We start from the raw sequence: 17,409 nt of genomic DNA on the forward strand, positions 1-17,409 counted from the left end.
AAACTCAACCTATAGTTACCAACTGATATTTGAATAAAGAAAAGAAAAGCAACGAGTGTTGACTGAGTTTGACTCAGCAGGTAAAGAATCTGCCTGCAAAGCAGGAGACACAGAAGACTCGGGCTCAATCTCTGGGTCAGAAAGATCCCCTGGAGGAGGAAACGGCAACCCACTCCAGTATTCTTGCCTGAAAAATCACGCGGACAGTGTAGGCTGGTGAGTTAAAACCCAAAGGTCGCAAAGAGTCGGACGTGACTGAGCCACTGAGCACACACAGGTCGTGTCAGCATTACCTAGGGGCTTCCCAGGCGGTTCCCTGATAAAGAATCTGCCTGCCGACGCAGGAAACGCAGGTTCGATCACTGAGTTGAGAAGATCCCCTGAAGGAGGAAACGGCAACCCACTCAAGCATTCTTGCCTGGAAAATCCCAGAGGAGCTTGGACAGAGGAGCTTGTCGGGGTACAGTGCATGGAGTCACAAAGAGTCGGACATGACTGAGCACTAAACACACACATACACCGCTACATAAGAGCTGCTGATTAAAATCACAGACTGTTTTTACCTGTAAGTTCAGTGTAGAGTGAACACTTTCATAGACTGTTGCAGGGCTGTTCATTGACACAAAGTCTTAAGGGCAATGTGTAATAGATTCCACCAGCTTTTGGCTTGGGAATTCCACTGCTGGGAATCTCTCCAAGGAAACAAACAGAGATGTGGAAAATACTTCACGCGTAAAGATTTCTTTCTTATAACAAGGAAAAATTGGAAGTAATTTAAATGGGCAAATACTGGAGAAAGCGGTAACAGCCCTTAACTTTGGCCTATCCAGTCTCCCTTCAGTTAACATAGGTTCTTTTTTTCCTTTCAGGAGCTCCACTTCAAAATTTGTCTGATCCATGTGGTTCTGACCAGTGCTGAGCTGAACTGTCAACTGCAGGGAAAGACACAGGATGGAAACCTGGCCAATGAATGCATTCTCAGACAGAGATTATCCAGGAATGGCTCCCGTGGCTGGGAAAGAGGCATCCTTTTTGCTCTAAGATTGCTGACTTCAGTTAAAACTAACACAGTGGAAAGAGGAGCCAGGAGATGAAGAGTTGATTCTGAAGGAATATTTTAAGATCAATGAACTCTTCTTTTGGCTTAAACTACTTTGACTCAGGTTTCTGTCACTAGCAACAGAGTACTAACACAGATCATTATTTGGTAGCTGAAAGAGATCAATCTGATGAAATATTTGCAGCCATTCTAAACCATCTTTATGAATGGTTTCTAGTAATATAAGCTTATGAGAAAGTGAAGGAAGTGTGATACCCAATCAACATATAACATGCTCTTTTTAGTTAAACATTTCCTGGGAGCAAAGATGTTTCTTCTAAGAAAACACATCAGAATACTAGCAGTCATGCTGGCTGGTGAGATTATTAATTTTTAAACTTTTATTTTGTGTATTTTCCGTACAAAGATACATGCATGCAAGCTAAGTTGCTTCAGTCATGCCTGATTCTTTGTGACCCCATGGACTGTAACCAACCAGGCTTCTCTGCCCATGGAATTCTCCAGGCAAGAATACTGGAGTGGGTAGCCACTCCCTTATCCAGGGGATCTTTTCAACCCAAGGATCAAACTCAGGTCTCCTGCATTGCAGGCAGATTCTTTATCATTTGAGCCACCAGGGAAGCCCCCACAAAGATATATATCTTACAATAAGTAAAAGGAAAAATTAAGAAAAAGATACAATGTTACTGGTTAATTTATACCTTCCTTAATTTCCAAAAGGATCTAAGTTACCCTTGTCTTCTCAGATGAAAATATACAGAGCACCTCTTTTTGAAGTGACAGTTTGGAATTTCCCTTACAATATTGACCTAACAGTTTTGCATCAAGTAGAACTTTTTTTCCCCCCAGTTCTAAATCTGAAAACATGCCCCACTACAGGAAAGTAGAGTCTCCTCTTCAACGATTTTGTGATCTTCAGTCTGACTGTTACTAAGAAGGAAAATGTGATATGAACAACCTCCAGTCAGAATATGTATGCACTGATCTCATGGAGCTGAACCTCAAGTCATAAAGGTCCCCACTCCACCTCATACTTGAAAGGAATCTAAAGCTGGACTAAAAGACAGAATGAACCATGACTATTGGCCACAGTCTAGTAAAGATAAATGGCCTTGACCAGCGAAGCACAAATCCAGGGTGAAGACAACATCCACCAGGTACAGCCCCCTGGGCTTAGAAACTCAGGGTTCTTAAGCTACTCCCTCTCCCTACTTCTGATTTTCTTTTCTTGATCAGGGCCTGCCTTGCTTTCTGGGCCAAAGCTAGTCCGAGTCCAAAACACTCATCCCCTCTCTCTTTCGGGTCAGGGTTCTGCCCCAGTTCTGCAGCAGGTAATGAAGCGCATGACAGAGAGGGGTAAGTCCACAACAGTCGCCAGCAGCAGCACAGACCAGCCTCAGCTTCTCTCCTTTGCTCTGCTGGGCTACTTTTACTCCAGGGTCATCTTATCGAGGTCACCCATCCCATCCCAGCCCATTGGACCTGATCAGCTCTGTGTACCACAGTCCACTCTTATCTACAGTTTTGCTTTCTGCAGTTTGTTACCAGTGGCCAACCTCAGCCCAAAAATATTAAATGAAAAATTCCAGCAATAAACAATTTGTACATTTTGTGTGTGCTGCTTTGAGTAGCATGATGAAATCTCACCATGAATCATCCCTTTGCCCAGCGAATTGACGCTGTATGTTACCTGTCAGTTCGGAGAAGGCGATGGCACCCCACTCCAGTACTCTTGCCTGGAAAACCCCATGGATGGAGGAGCCTGGTGGGCTGCAGTCCATGCGGTGGCTAGGAGTCGGACAAGACTCAGCAACTTCACTTTCACTTTTCACTTTCATGCATTGGAGAAGGAAATGGCAACCCACTCCAGTGTTCTTGCCTGGAGAATCCCAGGGATGGGGGAGCCTGCTGGGCTGCCGTCTATGGGGTTGCACAGAGTCGGACACGACTGAAGCGACTTAGCAGCAGCAGCAGCAGTACCTGTCAGCTAGTAGTAGTAGTCTTGATATCACGGTGCTTGTGTTCAAGTTACCCTTATTTTACTTAATAATGGTCCCAAGTACAAGGGTAATGTTGACAACTCATATGGTCTCTCAGTTCAGTTCAGTCGCTCAGTCGTGTCTGACTCTTTGCGACCCCATACTTTATAAACTATCATGTGTATGTATAGGAAAAGAACATAGTACATATAGGTTTGGTACGACCCTGGGTTTCAGGCACCTGCAAGGGCTGGGGACAGCCTTGGAAAAGATCCCCATGTATAAGCGGGCAATTATTGTTGTTTGGTTGCCAAGTCATGTCTGACTTTTGTGACCCCCACGGACTGTATAGTCTGCCAGCCTCTTCTGTCTATGGGATATCCCAGGGAAGAATACTAGAGTGGGAGAGTGGGTTGCCATTTCCTTCTCCAGGGTATCTTTCTGACCCAGGGATGGAACCTGTGTCTCCTGCATTATAGGCAGATTTTTTTGCCACTGAGCCACTTGTGTAAGCATGTGGAAGATTACTGTACAAGAAACCAGCATCTGCACAAAAAGTGGTCCACACTGCCCCCTCGTGATCAATCAGAACATGTTAAGTGTTAGTCACTCAGTCGTGCCTACTCTTTGCAATCCCATGGACTGCAGCCCTTCAGGTTCTTCTGTCCATGATTTTCCAGGCAAGGATACTGGAGTGGGTTGCCATTTCATTCTCCAGGGGATCTTCCCAACCCAGGGATCGAACCCGGGTCTCCTGTAGTGCAGACAGATTCTTTACCAACTGAGCTATAAGGGAAGCCCCATCAGAACATAATGGGGACTTAATGTGCACATTCAATTAAAAAGGAAGCCACAGAACCTTCAGTGAAAAAGTGCTTGACTCTCCTCTGTGATAATTGGATCTTACTTGAATACAGGTATTTTTACATGGTACCAAATGATGAAGAGAAATTTCACAATAACTGAGTAAAGGGAAAATACAGATAGATACTCTCAATTTAATTCTATCACAAGTTACCTTGCCACCCAAGGCCCTGAGGAAAGACCCTTGACAAAGACTGCAGTCTGGCAGACCTCCAAATTTTAAGACACAATGAATCGTTTACCAATAGGAAAGGGTCACGTTATTCACTTTAAGCTTTAAATCAGCCAGAAGTTAATTTACCAACCTGCTAAAATAAAAACACAAAGGGATTTCGGCAGTGGACAATGAAAAAAAGTGCAATAAATATTACCATCTCTGTGTAAGAAAATAAATATGACACATTTCATGAAAATAATGCTTTTTATTATTAATGCTTTGAGTAAGAAACCTTCTCCACCAAGTTTAAGACACATGATTTTTCTTAAAAAGAAGCTGTTTGTTGGATTGCAGGTAAGTTCATTTTGTAGTTTCAAACTCATATTCAACTTCCTTTCTCTTAGCCATTTAAGGATTCAGTTGCTTGATTCCTGACACACCTCTTATAAAGGATCTCGTAGAGTCTTCTAAAATCCTGTCTATAGGTAATAAAAGCAAAGTTTCTCCCCTTCTGAAGAGATGTGATTTTTTAAACCGTGTTGTCCCCCCTCTGATGACCTGACTTAGGCAGTAACAGCATTAGAAGCCCCTTAGAGATCTGAAGAAGTTGAAAAAGGCTTGGGCCATTATTGAGAGAGTTGGAAGATGGATTTTGGATCTGGTTGAACCTAGTCCATGTCCAGGTTGATGTTAAAAAATGTTATAAAAGAACACCAGAAATAACTTACATATAAAATGCCCCCCGCTCTTTTTCTTTCATAATCCCCTTTTGGGATGAAAAAAAAAAAATGTGCTTGTGTGTAAGTATTTTGAGTGGAAGAAACTAATTACACAGTGTCCACTTAGCTGGGGAAATCAAATTCAGAAAATTTTATGAACTTCCTTTATTAAGTCAAATTAAGGAAGTTTTATCGTCCTTTGTTCTAGATATTTATCACTTTAGACTTGAAGAGTATTTTTTTTTTTTATGTTCTGTATAAGAGATAGTTTTGCCTTGTGTTGGATTAACAACACCCAGGACTGTCAAACGTAAGTGGACCACGAGTGGGATGCTCCACTTGTGTTTCATCATTGTTTGTTTGTCTTGGCAAGATTTATCCAGGTGCACTGTAATAGGAGCCCTTAATACAGACGCAGGCAGCAGCTGTGGGGGCGTGGCCCTCTCCCCAGCACAGCGGGTTTTCAGGAATTAAGAACACATACTTGAGTACTTTCGAATGCCAATGGTCAATCTAAAACTGGTAACTCTTCCTCTTCAAGGAGCACTGTTGGCAAACTATTTGGAATTAATGGAATAAAATGCTGATCATAAAGACATGTCTCTCTGAAAATGGCTTCAAAATATGAAAAAATATATAATATATCCAACAATCTCATCCTCCAAGAAATCCAGTAATAATCCAACTCAACCCTGTAAGCAAGCAAGCAAAGAAAGAAAACTGGCTAATCTTCTGGCAAACTTTCCATAGAAAAACAATAAGTGCTTCAGATCTACGTGAAACTTCCTCAGAAATTTCACACATGAGGTTAAATTCGCCATATGCTGCTTCACCTAGAGAGGGGAAGAGAGAGGAAGAAAAATTATTTCATTAAACTGACAAATGAGAAGTTAACTCATTCTTGGGAAGGGCTAGAAACACTTCTGATCTAAAAGTTTTTAAGATCTCAAGTTAATTTTGGCCACTTAGTGTAGTAAAGAAAAATCTGAGATTGCTAAAATGCAAAAAATTCACTACTAAAATGAGTCCTGGTTTAGGGTCAGGCCTAGGGTCTTCATCTCAGCTCTCATCCCACCTCTCCAAGTATGATGCTGACGCACTTTAGCAAGCACTGCCAGGACAAAACGCTGATCAGCAGCTGTGGCTACTGTGACCATCTCATGCAAGATTATCGGAAGAGTTAAAAGACAGATGAGACAGAAGGGGGTCCCAAACATTAGAGCAAAAGAGCAGCAGTTTTCCAGCACTCAGCCAGGGAGGTGACCGTGATCCATTTTCCTGTTGTAGCCCTGACCACGGATTTCCATCAGGAAATCCATCTCCAGGTAAGGGCAGGCACGTTTGCAATCCATTGACCTCTCATTACCTCCGTCTTTCCCCAGAGGCCTGCTGCTCAGCCTTAACTGAGAGGAGGCAATTGCTGATACTTATGAGAATTGCTTACCCAACCACATCTACAAATACTTCTGGTAAACATTACCACCTTCCATTCAATACAAGTCTAGCAAGACAAGGACTATTGTACACTCTCTTGGGCTACTAAACAGTCCTGCTGGCAGACCTGGTGGGTGGAAACATGGGGGACCCAGTCCTAGACTCTGAAATGGGTGGGAGTCAGAAGCATCTGTTCCAGGTCACATTCAAAGCAGTGCCCATTCCTAGGATTCTCGCATCCTGTCTCAGGAGGGGTCACACCCTGGGCTACTCTTCTGCCCTCCTCTCACAAGGACAGGGAAAAACGCTCCCTCTTATCTCCAAGCTGCAGAAAAGGCCCACTCATCCATGTTAATAAAGTAGAAACCTCAAATTTATCTTTTTCATTGACTTATTCAATGTGCAGACTTATGGGTTTTCTTTTCCAGTTTTACTTTGTTATTAAAGCAAACATTGCCCTCAGGCATGTAATTTAGACAAAGATAACTGTACTTCAGAGACTTTTATGTCCTATAAAAATGAACTTTAACCTTGAAGAGTGGGCCTGTCATCTTACTGACCATCCTCCTTGATAATTTGTTGCCCAGCCATAATGTTATAATTGCTGCCTCTGTCCTCCTTCCTGAAAAGATGGCTTTCAGGTCCAGAGCACAATCACTGGCCTGGACCTCTTCTCCTGCAGGCACAACAGCAGAATAAATGCCATGACTGTTTGATTCGTTTTTGTTGTTGTTAGATTCTTTATTCAAACAACAGTCAAGAATCTGTCTCAAAAGATCAGCCTGACAAGTAGCCAGTGTTTATTACACACCTACTCTGTGCCATGCACTAGGTTCTGTTTGGAATGAAAAACCAAAACTAAAACTTGAGTTTTGCTGTGAAGAGATTTACAGTCACGATGGAAAGGCAATGGTTCACCAACAGATCTGTTATACAATATAATAAGGCAGAATAAATGAATGCTGAGAATTTAAGCCCAAACCTGAGCTGCAAACTACAAAGTCTAACTTAGCATGGACACGCTCACCTCCACAAATAGCAGCCAGTCTGTCACAAGCAGAAAGTGTTTAAATTACACTGGAATTGGAGCCTGGCCAGCTGCCCGCGATGTGACCAGGGGGGCAGCAAAACCTCCTTTAGAAACAAGGTGAAGGTTCTGGAGCTAGAATGCTGGGCTTTGAATCCCAGCACTATTGCTTCCTAAAACTTTAAGCAAGTTTCTGACTTTTCTGTGCATCAGCTCTTCATCCAGAAAAAAAAAAAGAAAAGAAAAAATGACTACCTAACTCATAGGACTGCGGTGAGAGTTGAGTGAGTTCAGACATGGGAAGCCGCCAGTTAGCACCAGCCAACAATGCCCACCAGACGCCACTGCTACCGCTGTTATTGCTGCTGTTACTGTCATCACCATCCGAGAGGCCTTGAGGCTGCCCGACAGGCCAGCGTGACCCGTGCCGCCTGGGAAAAGTACCAGTCCCTTCTATTCCTTCATTTGAACCCTAACCTAATTTCAAAAAACTTGATCACACCCTTCTTTCCCACCCTTTCCCATCTTCAGGTTATGTTCTTCTCTTTCATTCTCTCTGATTGCTCCTTCCCTCCAAATGTCCATTTCCTGGCAGGATATACCACACACTCCCACAGGCACAACAGGACCAGGGCCTGAGGATCTGGGTCACATGCTCAGACTGCATGTGAATCCTTCATGTTGGGTAAATTACCCGGGTCTGACTCTCATGAGAAAATGCCATCATGGGTCAGAACTAGGCTCCACAAGCACAGACCTAAGATAGGGTCTTGGGAATTCTTGGTTTCCCAGTGGTTAGGACTCAGCTCTTTCTCTGTTGTGGCCCAGGTTCAAACCCTGATAAGGGAACTAAGATACTGCAAGCCATGGGGCGCAGGCAAAAAAAAAATATATAGTCTCCACCTGATGTCCTAGCTTGTAGATAGAGTTCAGGGTGTCTGTGATGGGGAAAAACTGGGATGGAAAGAGGTTTTCATTCTCATTAAGTTCTAACTGAAATGTATTATTCTCTTTAATGATGAATGTAGGCAATAAACTTAGTGGTGACAGTGTACCTGTGATGGCCACTAACAGAAATATAGAAATTACAGATACTTTCATATCATGGCACTGTTGCTGCTGATGTCTTAAAATATTCAGTTCTTACTACTCTGAAAGTACAGAAAGGTTATGCACTCTCTACTGGAACTTACTATTTAATGTATTCATTAAAAAGCCAACATATTACTATATATCCTATATTTTATATACCCCACATTTTATAAAATATTTTTATAAATGTATTTCCATATAGTTGGTTTCTTTTGTAATCTTATGTACTTTACGTATTAAAAATACTATTCCTAGGGGAGTCATAGGCCTTACCAGCTTGCCAAAATGATCCATGGTACAGGAAATGGTTAAGACCCCTTTGCTTTAGAAGATTGAGGACCACTGATAAGGGCTGCAATATTAGAAAGATGGAAGGTGTGTAAATACTTACTGAGATGTGGCGTTATAATATTCTGCAGGTGTCACTATTTTCGGTCCACCAAAGTAGTCCAGGACCCAGATATTGGTTATATTCAACTTAGCGAAGAACCAATTATGGCTGGATGGCCAGGTTTTCATCTCAGGGTGTCGAATGAATAACGAATTCTTTGCAACATCCATTTCTGTTTCACTCACCTAAAAGACATATATAAAATAAACCTACTCATAGCAATAACATTTTGTTTTCTTGGCTGTTAAGAATGTGTGATTCTAGCATTCCACAAACCCTAAAGAGTTTATTTAGTTATAAATCCTGATTTTTAAAATTTTTATTTCTAAAATTAATTATTGATCAATAATTGACTTATAACTCTGTATTAGTTTTAGGTGTATACCATATAAAGATTTGATATATGCATACCCTGCAAAATAATCACAAGTTTAGTTAAAACGTTCATCACTACACATAATAGTCATTTTTTCTCGCCTTTTTTTCCCTTTGTGCTGAGCACTTTTAACATCTACTACAAAGTTTGACCTTAAGCAGTAAAAGAAGCTTGAAGAAATGCAGAGAACAATGGAGATTTCAAATGTTGGTGATAACATGTACTATAATGAAGTGGGAGAACATCATGAGTACCAGTTTTCACTGTGAAATAGCAATTTTGAGCTATCAGAGTAGTTGGCACAAAGTACTATAATAAAATACTGCTGGTGCTTATGCTGTGTGACATTAGCACTTTCATCCCACAGCATGCATATGTTAAACACGTAGACGGGCGCACATAAAGGATGGAAGTCTTTAGAAGAAGCACAGTGGAACTCAAGTGCATCTGCTGCCCTCCTCCTCTCTCTGACCACTGAAAAACACTCAGCTCCAGAAATGCAGCCACACAGAATTTTGAGACCATGATTAAAACCCATCTGAGGTATTCATGATTAACAAGGTCAAGACGTCTGCCTACTGGCTTAGCAATCAGATCAGTCCTCATGACACCTTGCCCTTTGCCCTTCCCACTGTTTTATTTAACCTCTTCTCTCTAGCACTCACCCCCACTATCTAAATTTACTTCTAGTTTTTAATATAGATACTCTCGTCTTCAATTTTTAAAATTTATTTTTAATTAGAGGATTAGTTGCTTTACAGTGTTGTGTTGCTTTCTGCCATACAGGAACATGAATCAGCCATAGGTACACGTATGTCCCCTCCCTCATGAACCTCCACCCCACCCCTCCAGGTGTCACAGAGCATCAGGCTGAGCTCCCTGTGCTATACAGCGAGTTCCTATTGGCTCTCTGTTTTACACATGGTCATATATATATGCCGATGCTACTCTCTCAATTTATCCCACCCTCTACTTCCCCCTCTACGTCCATAAGCCTGTGCTCTATGTCTGAGTCTCTTTTGCTGCCCTGCAAATAGGTTCACCAGTACCATTTTTCTAGATTCCATATATACGCATTAATGTACAACATTTTCCTCTGACTTACTTCATTTTGTATAACAGGCTCTAGGTTCATATACCTCACTAGAACTGACTCAAACTCATTCCTTTTTATGACTAATACTCCATTGTATATACGTACACATCTTCTTTATCCTTTCATCTATCAGTGGACATCTAGGTTGCTTCCATGTCCTGGCTATTATAAATAGTGCTACAATGAACACTGGGGTACGTGTCTTTTCCAATTATGGTTTTCTTAGGGTATATGCCCAGTAGTGGGATTGTTAGGTCATACGGTAGTTTTATTCCTAGTTTTTAAAGAAATCACCATACTGTTCTCCACAGTGGCTGTTGTCAATCTACATTCCCACCAACAATGCAAGAGGGCTCCCTTTTTTCCACATCCTCTTTAGCATTTATTGTTTGTAGATTTTTTGATGGTGGTCATTCTAATTGGTGTGAGGTCATACCTCATTTAATTTTGACTTGCATTTCTCTAATAATAAGCAACGTTGAGCATGTTTTCATGTGTTTATTAGCCATCTGGATGTCTTCTTTGGAGAAATGTCTGTTTAGGTCTTCTGCCCATTGTTTTATTGGGTTTTTGTTTTTCTGTTGTTGAGCTGCATGAACTGCTTGTGTATTCTGGAGAGTAATCCTTTGTCAGTTGCTTCATTTGCAATTGTTTTCTCCCATTCTGATGGTTGTCTTTTCATCTTGTTTATGGTTTCTTTTGCTATGCAAAAGCTTTTAATTAGATTTCATTTGTCCATTTTTGCTATTTCCATTATTCTAGGAGATAATCATAGAGGATCTTACTGTGATTTATATCAAAGAGTGTTCTGCCTATGTCTTCCTCTAAGAGTTTTATAGTTTCTGGTCATCTTTAATCCATTTTGAGTTTATCTTTGAGTATGGTGTTAGGAAGTGTTCTAATTTCATTCTTTTTCATGTAGCTGTCCAGTTTTTCCAGCACCACTTCTTGAGAAGACTATCTTTTTTCCATCGTATAATTCTGCCTCCTTTGCCAAAGATAAGGTGCCCATAGATGTGTAGGCTTATCTCTGGGCTATCTTGTTCCATTGGTCTATATTTCTGTTTTTGTGGCAGTACCATACTGTCTTGATGACTGTAGATTTGCAGTATAGTCTGAAATCAAGACGATTGATTCCTCCAGCTCTATTTTTATTTCTCAAGGTTGCTTTGGCTATTTATGGTCTTTTGCATTTCCATACAAATTGTGAAATTTTTTTATTCTAGTTCTATGAAAAATGCCACTGGTAATTTGATTGGGATTACACTAAATCTAAAGATTGCTTAGTCATTTTCACAATATTGATTCTTTTGATCCAAGAACTTGACATATCTCTCTATCTGTTTATGTCATCTTTGATATCTTTCATCAATGTCTTATAGTTTTCTGTATATAGTTCTTTTCTCTCAAGTAGGTTTATTTCTAGGTATTTTATTCTTTATTGTTGCAATGGTGAATGGGATTGATTCCTTAATTTCTCTTTCTGATTTTTCATTTTTAGTGTATAGGAATGAAGGGATTTGTGTGTACTGATTTGTGCATACTCCCCTTTTAATATGCTTAATCTGCTTTCTGCTCTAAGCCACTGTTAAATATGGAGACAAGGAATCCAAACATGGGAAATACTGTACAGTGTACAACATGGTCAGGAGTATGAACTTTGCGCAGATGTTCCTTATATAGGAGCCTAATAGCTGTTACATCTGCTCAGCTTTTAAAAATAGTTCCTTCTTATTGAACATCTATCTGCTCAATTGAATAGTTCAATATCTTATTGAACACCTACATGAAAGTAACCAATTAAAACCTTTAGTTTTTATGAAATTACTTTACATATTAGAATATATTCTAACTCTGTACCTCAATCACAAATTTTATTTTATTCTCAAAATATGTCTTCCTTCACTGTTAATAATAACATAATGATCTTCCAAAACCAGTATCTGTTCTTACATGATATTTACCTTGATAACAGTTCCTGATAGTATTATGTGAGCACAGAGGGGACTCTGGGGATCAAATCCATATTTCCTGCAGAAATTAGTCTCTGCCAAAGACATGGTCAATGTAGCATATGGATTCTCCTGTAGAGAGAAAATGAAGACCTCTCATGTGAAATATTGTCTCTGAGAGGTAATAAATTTCACAAGTTGCATACACATTGTCCCCAGAACTTGACCATTCTTTCATGAAACAATGAATTGGAAAATACCACCTTTCACTTGGGAAAATACTACTTGGATAGAGATTGATCTTTATCCTCTCTCCAAAAAAGTGTGTTGGACGTTGTTGCATATTTTAAGTAACTAACTCGGTAAGAATTATGTTAAACACTTTTCTTTTTCTTAGACTCCTAATTTGTCCCATACTTACCAGAGGAATTATAACTACATTACCACCCAAATACAAGGCTGATCTCCAACCTTCACTGAAAGAGGTAAAGGATTAGACTAATGTGAAACTAATGCATAAAAATACCACAGTGGTTCAACTAGCTAACTGAACAATTTAAGCAAGAAAGTTGCTGAATCATGCTTCTTGGTTATCTTATGCTAGCAGAAACTGTCATGTGATTTCAAAATTGGAGAAGTTGCTCACTCCTGTTCTACCAGTAAGAGAATTCGTAAATTAAAAATGTGATATAAGCAAAATTCCTAATTCTTTCTTATTCAGAAATCAGCTTCATAAAAGGCTTGTTGACAGATTACAGCAAAATTCACATGCTACATTTAGTGTTTTAAACCTCAAATGTCTTGTGTGGGGGATTTTGCCATCTCACAGTGACCCATCAAAACAGTGAGCAATAAAGAGATCTCTTTGGAATTATTAGGCCAAAAATCTGCTGTCAGCAAAACCTATTAGGCAAGGCTCTAGGGAGACCAAAAATAGGGAACGGGAAGACTCAGACAAGGTCTTTCCCTTCTCTGTAAGTTTATAATCTGGTTGAAAAGTCAAACATAAACAAAGTTTAAAAATGCAAAACAAAGACATAGAAGAGGTCAAAAGGCAGCACATAACTCACTGCCAAGCGAATGATACAGGTAAGCATATTTGAAGTTCAGTGTAAGGAGATATCAGCAACCTGGAGTGATATGGAAACTCCAGGGAGCCTTGTAAGATAGTCAAAATCAGCACAAAAGTGAAAACATGTATTAAAGGCAAAGGGCATTGCAACTGCAAAAACACAGAATGGGGAAAGTATACAACAAGACTGTGAGTAGTGAAAACCCAATTTGCATGAAAGCAAGCTTTCTGAGGGGAAGGGGTTAGGGACACAGTAGTGAGAGGTAGAGGGCTGTGGGTAGTAAGGGCCTCAATTCCAAGCCAAGGAGTCAAAACTGTATTTTATAGGCTGGCATCTGTCAGGGCTTCAAGAACCACCTTTCTGGAGAGCGTGTTAAAATGCGGATTTCTTGGTTCCATTCCCATCCCAGGTATTTGCATTTTTAACAAACACCCAGGTCAATCTTATGCAGGTCTAAGTTGCCAGATGTTGTTAGAGGTTTCTGGGCAGAGGGCAATGCTGAGTGGTATTTTGTTCATGTTATTCGGGTGGGTAGGGTGGATAGAAATAGTCAGAAGAAGATGGGTTAGAAGGAGGAGGAAAAATGGAAAGCAGAAACCAACTCTGACTGGTTAATCGACAGAATCAGAGTCAGACTGATGCTGAGGTGGCATGCCTTTTCACTGCCATCACAGATCTGAAATCCTGGGTAAGTGCCTCATCACTGTCATTTTCTAGAGATGTCAAAGACTAGACTTGAGTTCCACCTGACAGCCATTAGCTGACTAGTCACAATTGAGTCTCTGCACCTGAGTGTGAGTTTACTCATTTCCTGAAATGAGGAAGATAATATCAGCAAAAGTTTAAATATAATAGTGTATAGGAGTGGTTCTCACCCCCTCCCAACATTAGAAGCATCAGGAGGGATTTGGGGGGTTGTTTTATAATAAAATGTTTTTAGTAAAATGCTTTGGAATTGCACTTTTAAAGTCTTTCCAGGTGACTGTATTTGAAGCCAAGATGGACCATCACTGATGAAACTGAAATGAACTTGCTCTGAGCAAATGTCTAAGGGAGTGGAGTGGGTGACTGGGAATAAGAAAATGGAGGAACAGGGATGTATATACCCTAACTAAAGGAGGGTTAGCTCAGAGTATGCAGGCTCCCAGTGTCATAGATCTTCCCATTTTTCAACAAGTTAGGAATTTAGGCTTCTAACTGCAAGCTCCATTTTTGAATGTTGGTAACTAATACAAATTTATTAAAAACAAAACAGAACTCTGCGTGAGCCAAAGAAAACCCATCTGTGGGACATACTCAGCTCATGGACCACCAGTTCATGACTTGAGTTTTGAAGGCAACAAATCTGGCATGAAATTCCAGTGTGGCCACTGGGCTTAGGGCAAATTCTTTATCTGCAGAACCAGGGTGGTAACAGCCACCTCAAAGAGTGATTAAAAGACAGAATGAGTGGAAGATGAAGGGAAAGGTCATCCTGGCACACAAGTGCCTCATCAAATACAGGTTTCTTTCAATATCATCCATAAACAATGTTAACCTCAAATCTAGGTATCTTTTGTCAAAAGGAACTTTCCCCAAATCTTGCTCCATCCCTGGACTCAGCATAGCTCTAGTCTTCCCGGTTGTGATACCACTCGACGCATCAGAAATCCACCGGAGACGTGTTAACTTGGCTCTGCCCCAAAAGGTGGACAAAGGGTGAGGACCTAGTTCTCCAGTCCGGTCTGCTCCCTACGTGGGAGGCTGATGTGCACCTGAGGCCTAGAACTTTTAATAATAAAAACCCAGTTAATGAGACACCGTGCCCCAAGACGACTCAGGTGAGAAGTCCTCCAGGTGCTGGTAAAGAATACACCCCAAGTGCGTGGCACGGTGATAAGGACGTGTGGGCAATTCTTGGTATGTAGTTGCCCAACAATTGGAAAGCTGCAATGCACGCCTAGCCAGCGCAGGAGAGAAGATCCAGAGGTTTGGGCTGAGTTCAAACTCATCTCTACGAGGCCGGCTCTCCTTTCCAGGCAGAATTTAAGCGGTAGTCGAAAGGCTCGCGCTCCAGCCCCGCGAAGCCACACTGCCCCTCCGGCTCACCTGCAGGTTGCCCACCGACTGCTGCAGCGGGCTCAGGTAGAAGTAGGGCACGCCGCTGCCCTTGCCCGGGGGCCCATCGCTGAGCGATAAGACGTCGGCAAAGGGCCGGCCGCGCACCCCCTCCTGCGTTGAGATGGTGGCCAGTGCGCCCCAGTCACAGACGTTCGTCACGAAGCGAGCCACGAGCGCCGCATTCTCCCGGGGCGGCAGCGGCGGCAGCAGCAGCTCGGCGGCGTCCCAGTCCCCGTGGCCCCGGCCGCCCCGGCCTCGCGCCGGTGCCACCAGTAGAGTCACCAGCGCGGGCGCCAGCAGAAAGGCGAGCACTGCGCGCACGAATCCGCAGGCACAACCCGCCATGACGCTGACCGCAACGAGAGTTGGGAGCGCGGCTGCCTACCCGACCCAAGCATAGCCCAGAGTCGGGCCCCGCCCCCTTCGAAGGGGACCAATCGGAGCCCGCGGGTGGAGGGCGGAGGGGGCGTGTCCCTCGGCGGGCTCCTCCGCTTGCTGGAACTGACGGGTTATCCACTTCCCTGTCACTCCGCCCCCGCCGCCGTGAGGATTGGGAAATGGTCCTGAATAGGGGTTTCTTCGATGCCTGATAAAACGGAGACTGAGAGAAATTAAGCAACTTGCCTAAGTCATACTACTAGGAAAGGACCAGCCTTTTCATATGTACGCCTTCTTTTAATACCTTTGGTTATGACTACCTGATATCGGAGAGGGATTGCTGCGCTTCCTACTTACGCTCCTCCTTTCCGTTTACTTCTCTGTAGGCTCTGAAGAGCAGCAAAAGGTCCCAGAGAGAAGGACAGAAGCCCCCAATTTAGACTGTTTTTGTAAACTAATCCTGGCGTTGGAGACTCTCAGATAGAGACACTTTGGTGTTGTCAGGGTTCCATGCACTTATTTGAATTCATCGAAGCCAGTTATGGCTTCCCAGACAGCGCTAGTGGTAAAGAACACACCTGCCAATGCATGAAACATAAGAGACGCTGGTTCCTCCCTGGTTGGAAGGATACCCTGGAGAAGGAAATGGCAACCTACTCCAGTATTCGCGCCTGGTGAATCCCATGGACAGAGGAGCCTGGTGAGCTACCGCCCACAGGGTCGCAAAGGGTCGGACACAACTGAAGCAACTTAGCATAGGAGCCAGCTGTGGACCTAACTCATCAGGCTCGGGGGCAGTGGTTTCATAAATGTCTTCCCCTTGCTGGCCCTCCTCCCATGTAAGTGGCATTTCCTTTTTCTCCTCCTACAGTCTATTCTAGAGTGAGTCCTCTTTCTGATACTCTTGGGAATTAATAAGTAACCTCATAACACCTGACCTGCGTTCTTAATAATTGTAAACTAAAGTCACATATCCCCGGAGTGAGTCCACATCTCCTTGGCGTGGCCTCAAACCCAAATTTTCATCGTTGTTATATATGCCGCGTGGTAGTGCTGCTGCAGGCGTTTGTCACTAGTAAGCCTGGCCCTGTCAACTCCGTAAGCCTTGTAAATCTGGTCTCTGAGGCTGAGATGTTCAATAAAGGTAAGGTAACTTCCCTCAGCTGCCCTGGGCTGGTCAAGTGAGCAGGTGGGAGCTACAGGTATGTGAGCCAAAGCCCTGCGTCCGCTTCCTGCTTCCAACTCTGCCTCCCCATATTCAGCCGCAGAGATTTTAGGCTACTCAGAACTTGGGTGCAGAAACGAGATTTACTCCGAGCAGCAGCCTTCAGTTCCCTCTGGTGGCCAAAAGGTGTTTCACAGTCTGCTTGCACGTTCAAATCAAGGGGTGAACAGTTTAGTCAAGTTTTTTAATAGCCGAATTTGGGAGAACTTCAAGCTAAATAGAAAACGAAATGGGAGGAATTTAAGAGGAGGAAGATCAGGTTTATCGTTTTCAAGACAAATATTTAATGCAAGTCGATTGAGTGCCTTCCAATTACAAATATTTCATCTGTTACTCTTAAGGAAAACACGTGGGTCTCAAATTTGGAGTTCTAATCTCAGCTCTGCTGCTGTCAAGTCATGTGACCCTGAAACTTATCTTTTTGGACCTCTGTTTTCATTTCTAAAAGGAAGAGTTGGATTAGATGATATCTGATACATCTTCTGG

At 42.4% G+C, this 17,409-nt stretch overlaps 1 protein-coding gene across 1 annotated transcript; it reads right to left on the reverse strand.

The window, feature by feature from the left end:
- Positions 1-4,305: 4,305 nt before the first annotated feature.
- Positions 4,306-15,724, reverse strand: CREG1 (cellular repressor of E1A-stimulated genes 1). The gene is made up of 4 exons (XM_010846007.1): positions 15,309-15,724; positions 12,160-12,279; positions 8,724-8,908; positions 4,306-5,612 (listed from the first exon to the last, which is right to left on the reverse strand). Exons 1-4 carry the CDS (start codon positions 15,663-15,665, stop codon positions 5,609-5,611), a joined length of 666 nt encoding a protein of 221 aa, XP_010844309.1. The 5' UTR covers positions 15,666-15,724; the 3' UTR covers positions 4,306-5,608.
- Between the last annotated feature and the right edge of the window lie 1,685 nt (positions 15,725-17,409).

This window comes from Bison bison, unplaced genomic scaffold (genome assembly GCF_000754665.1).
Source record: "Bison bison bison isolate TAMUID 2011002044 unplaced genomic scaffold, Bison_UMD1.0 scf7180017864229, whole genome shotgun sequence".
Lineage (NCBI taxonomy): Eukaryota > Metazoa > Chordata > Mammalia > Artiodactyla > Bovidae > Bison > Bison bison.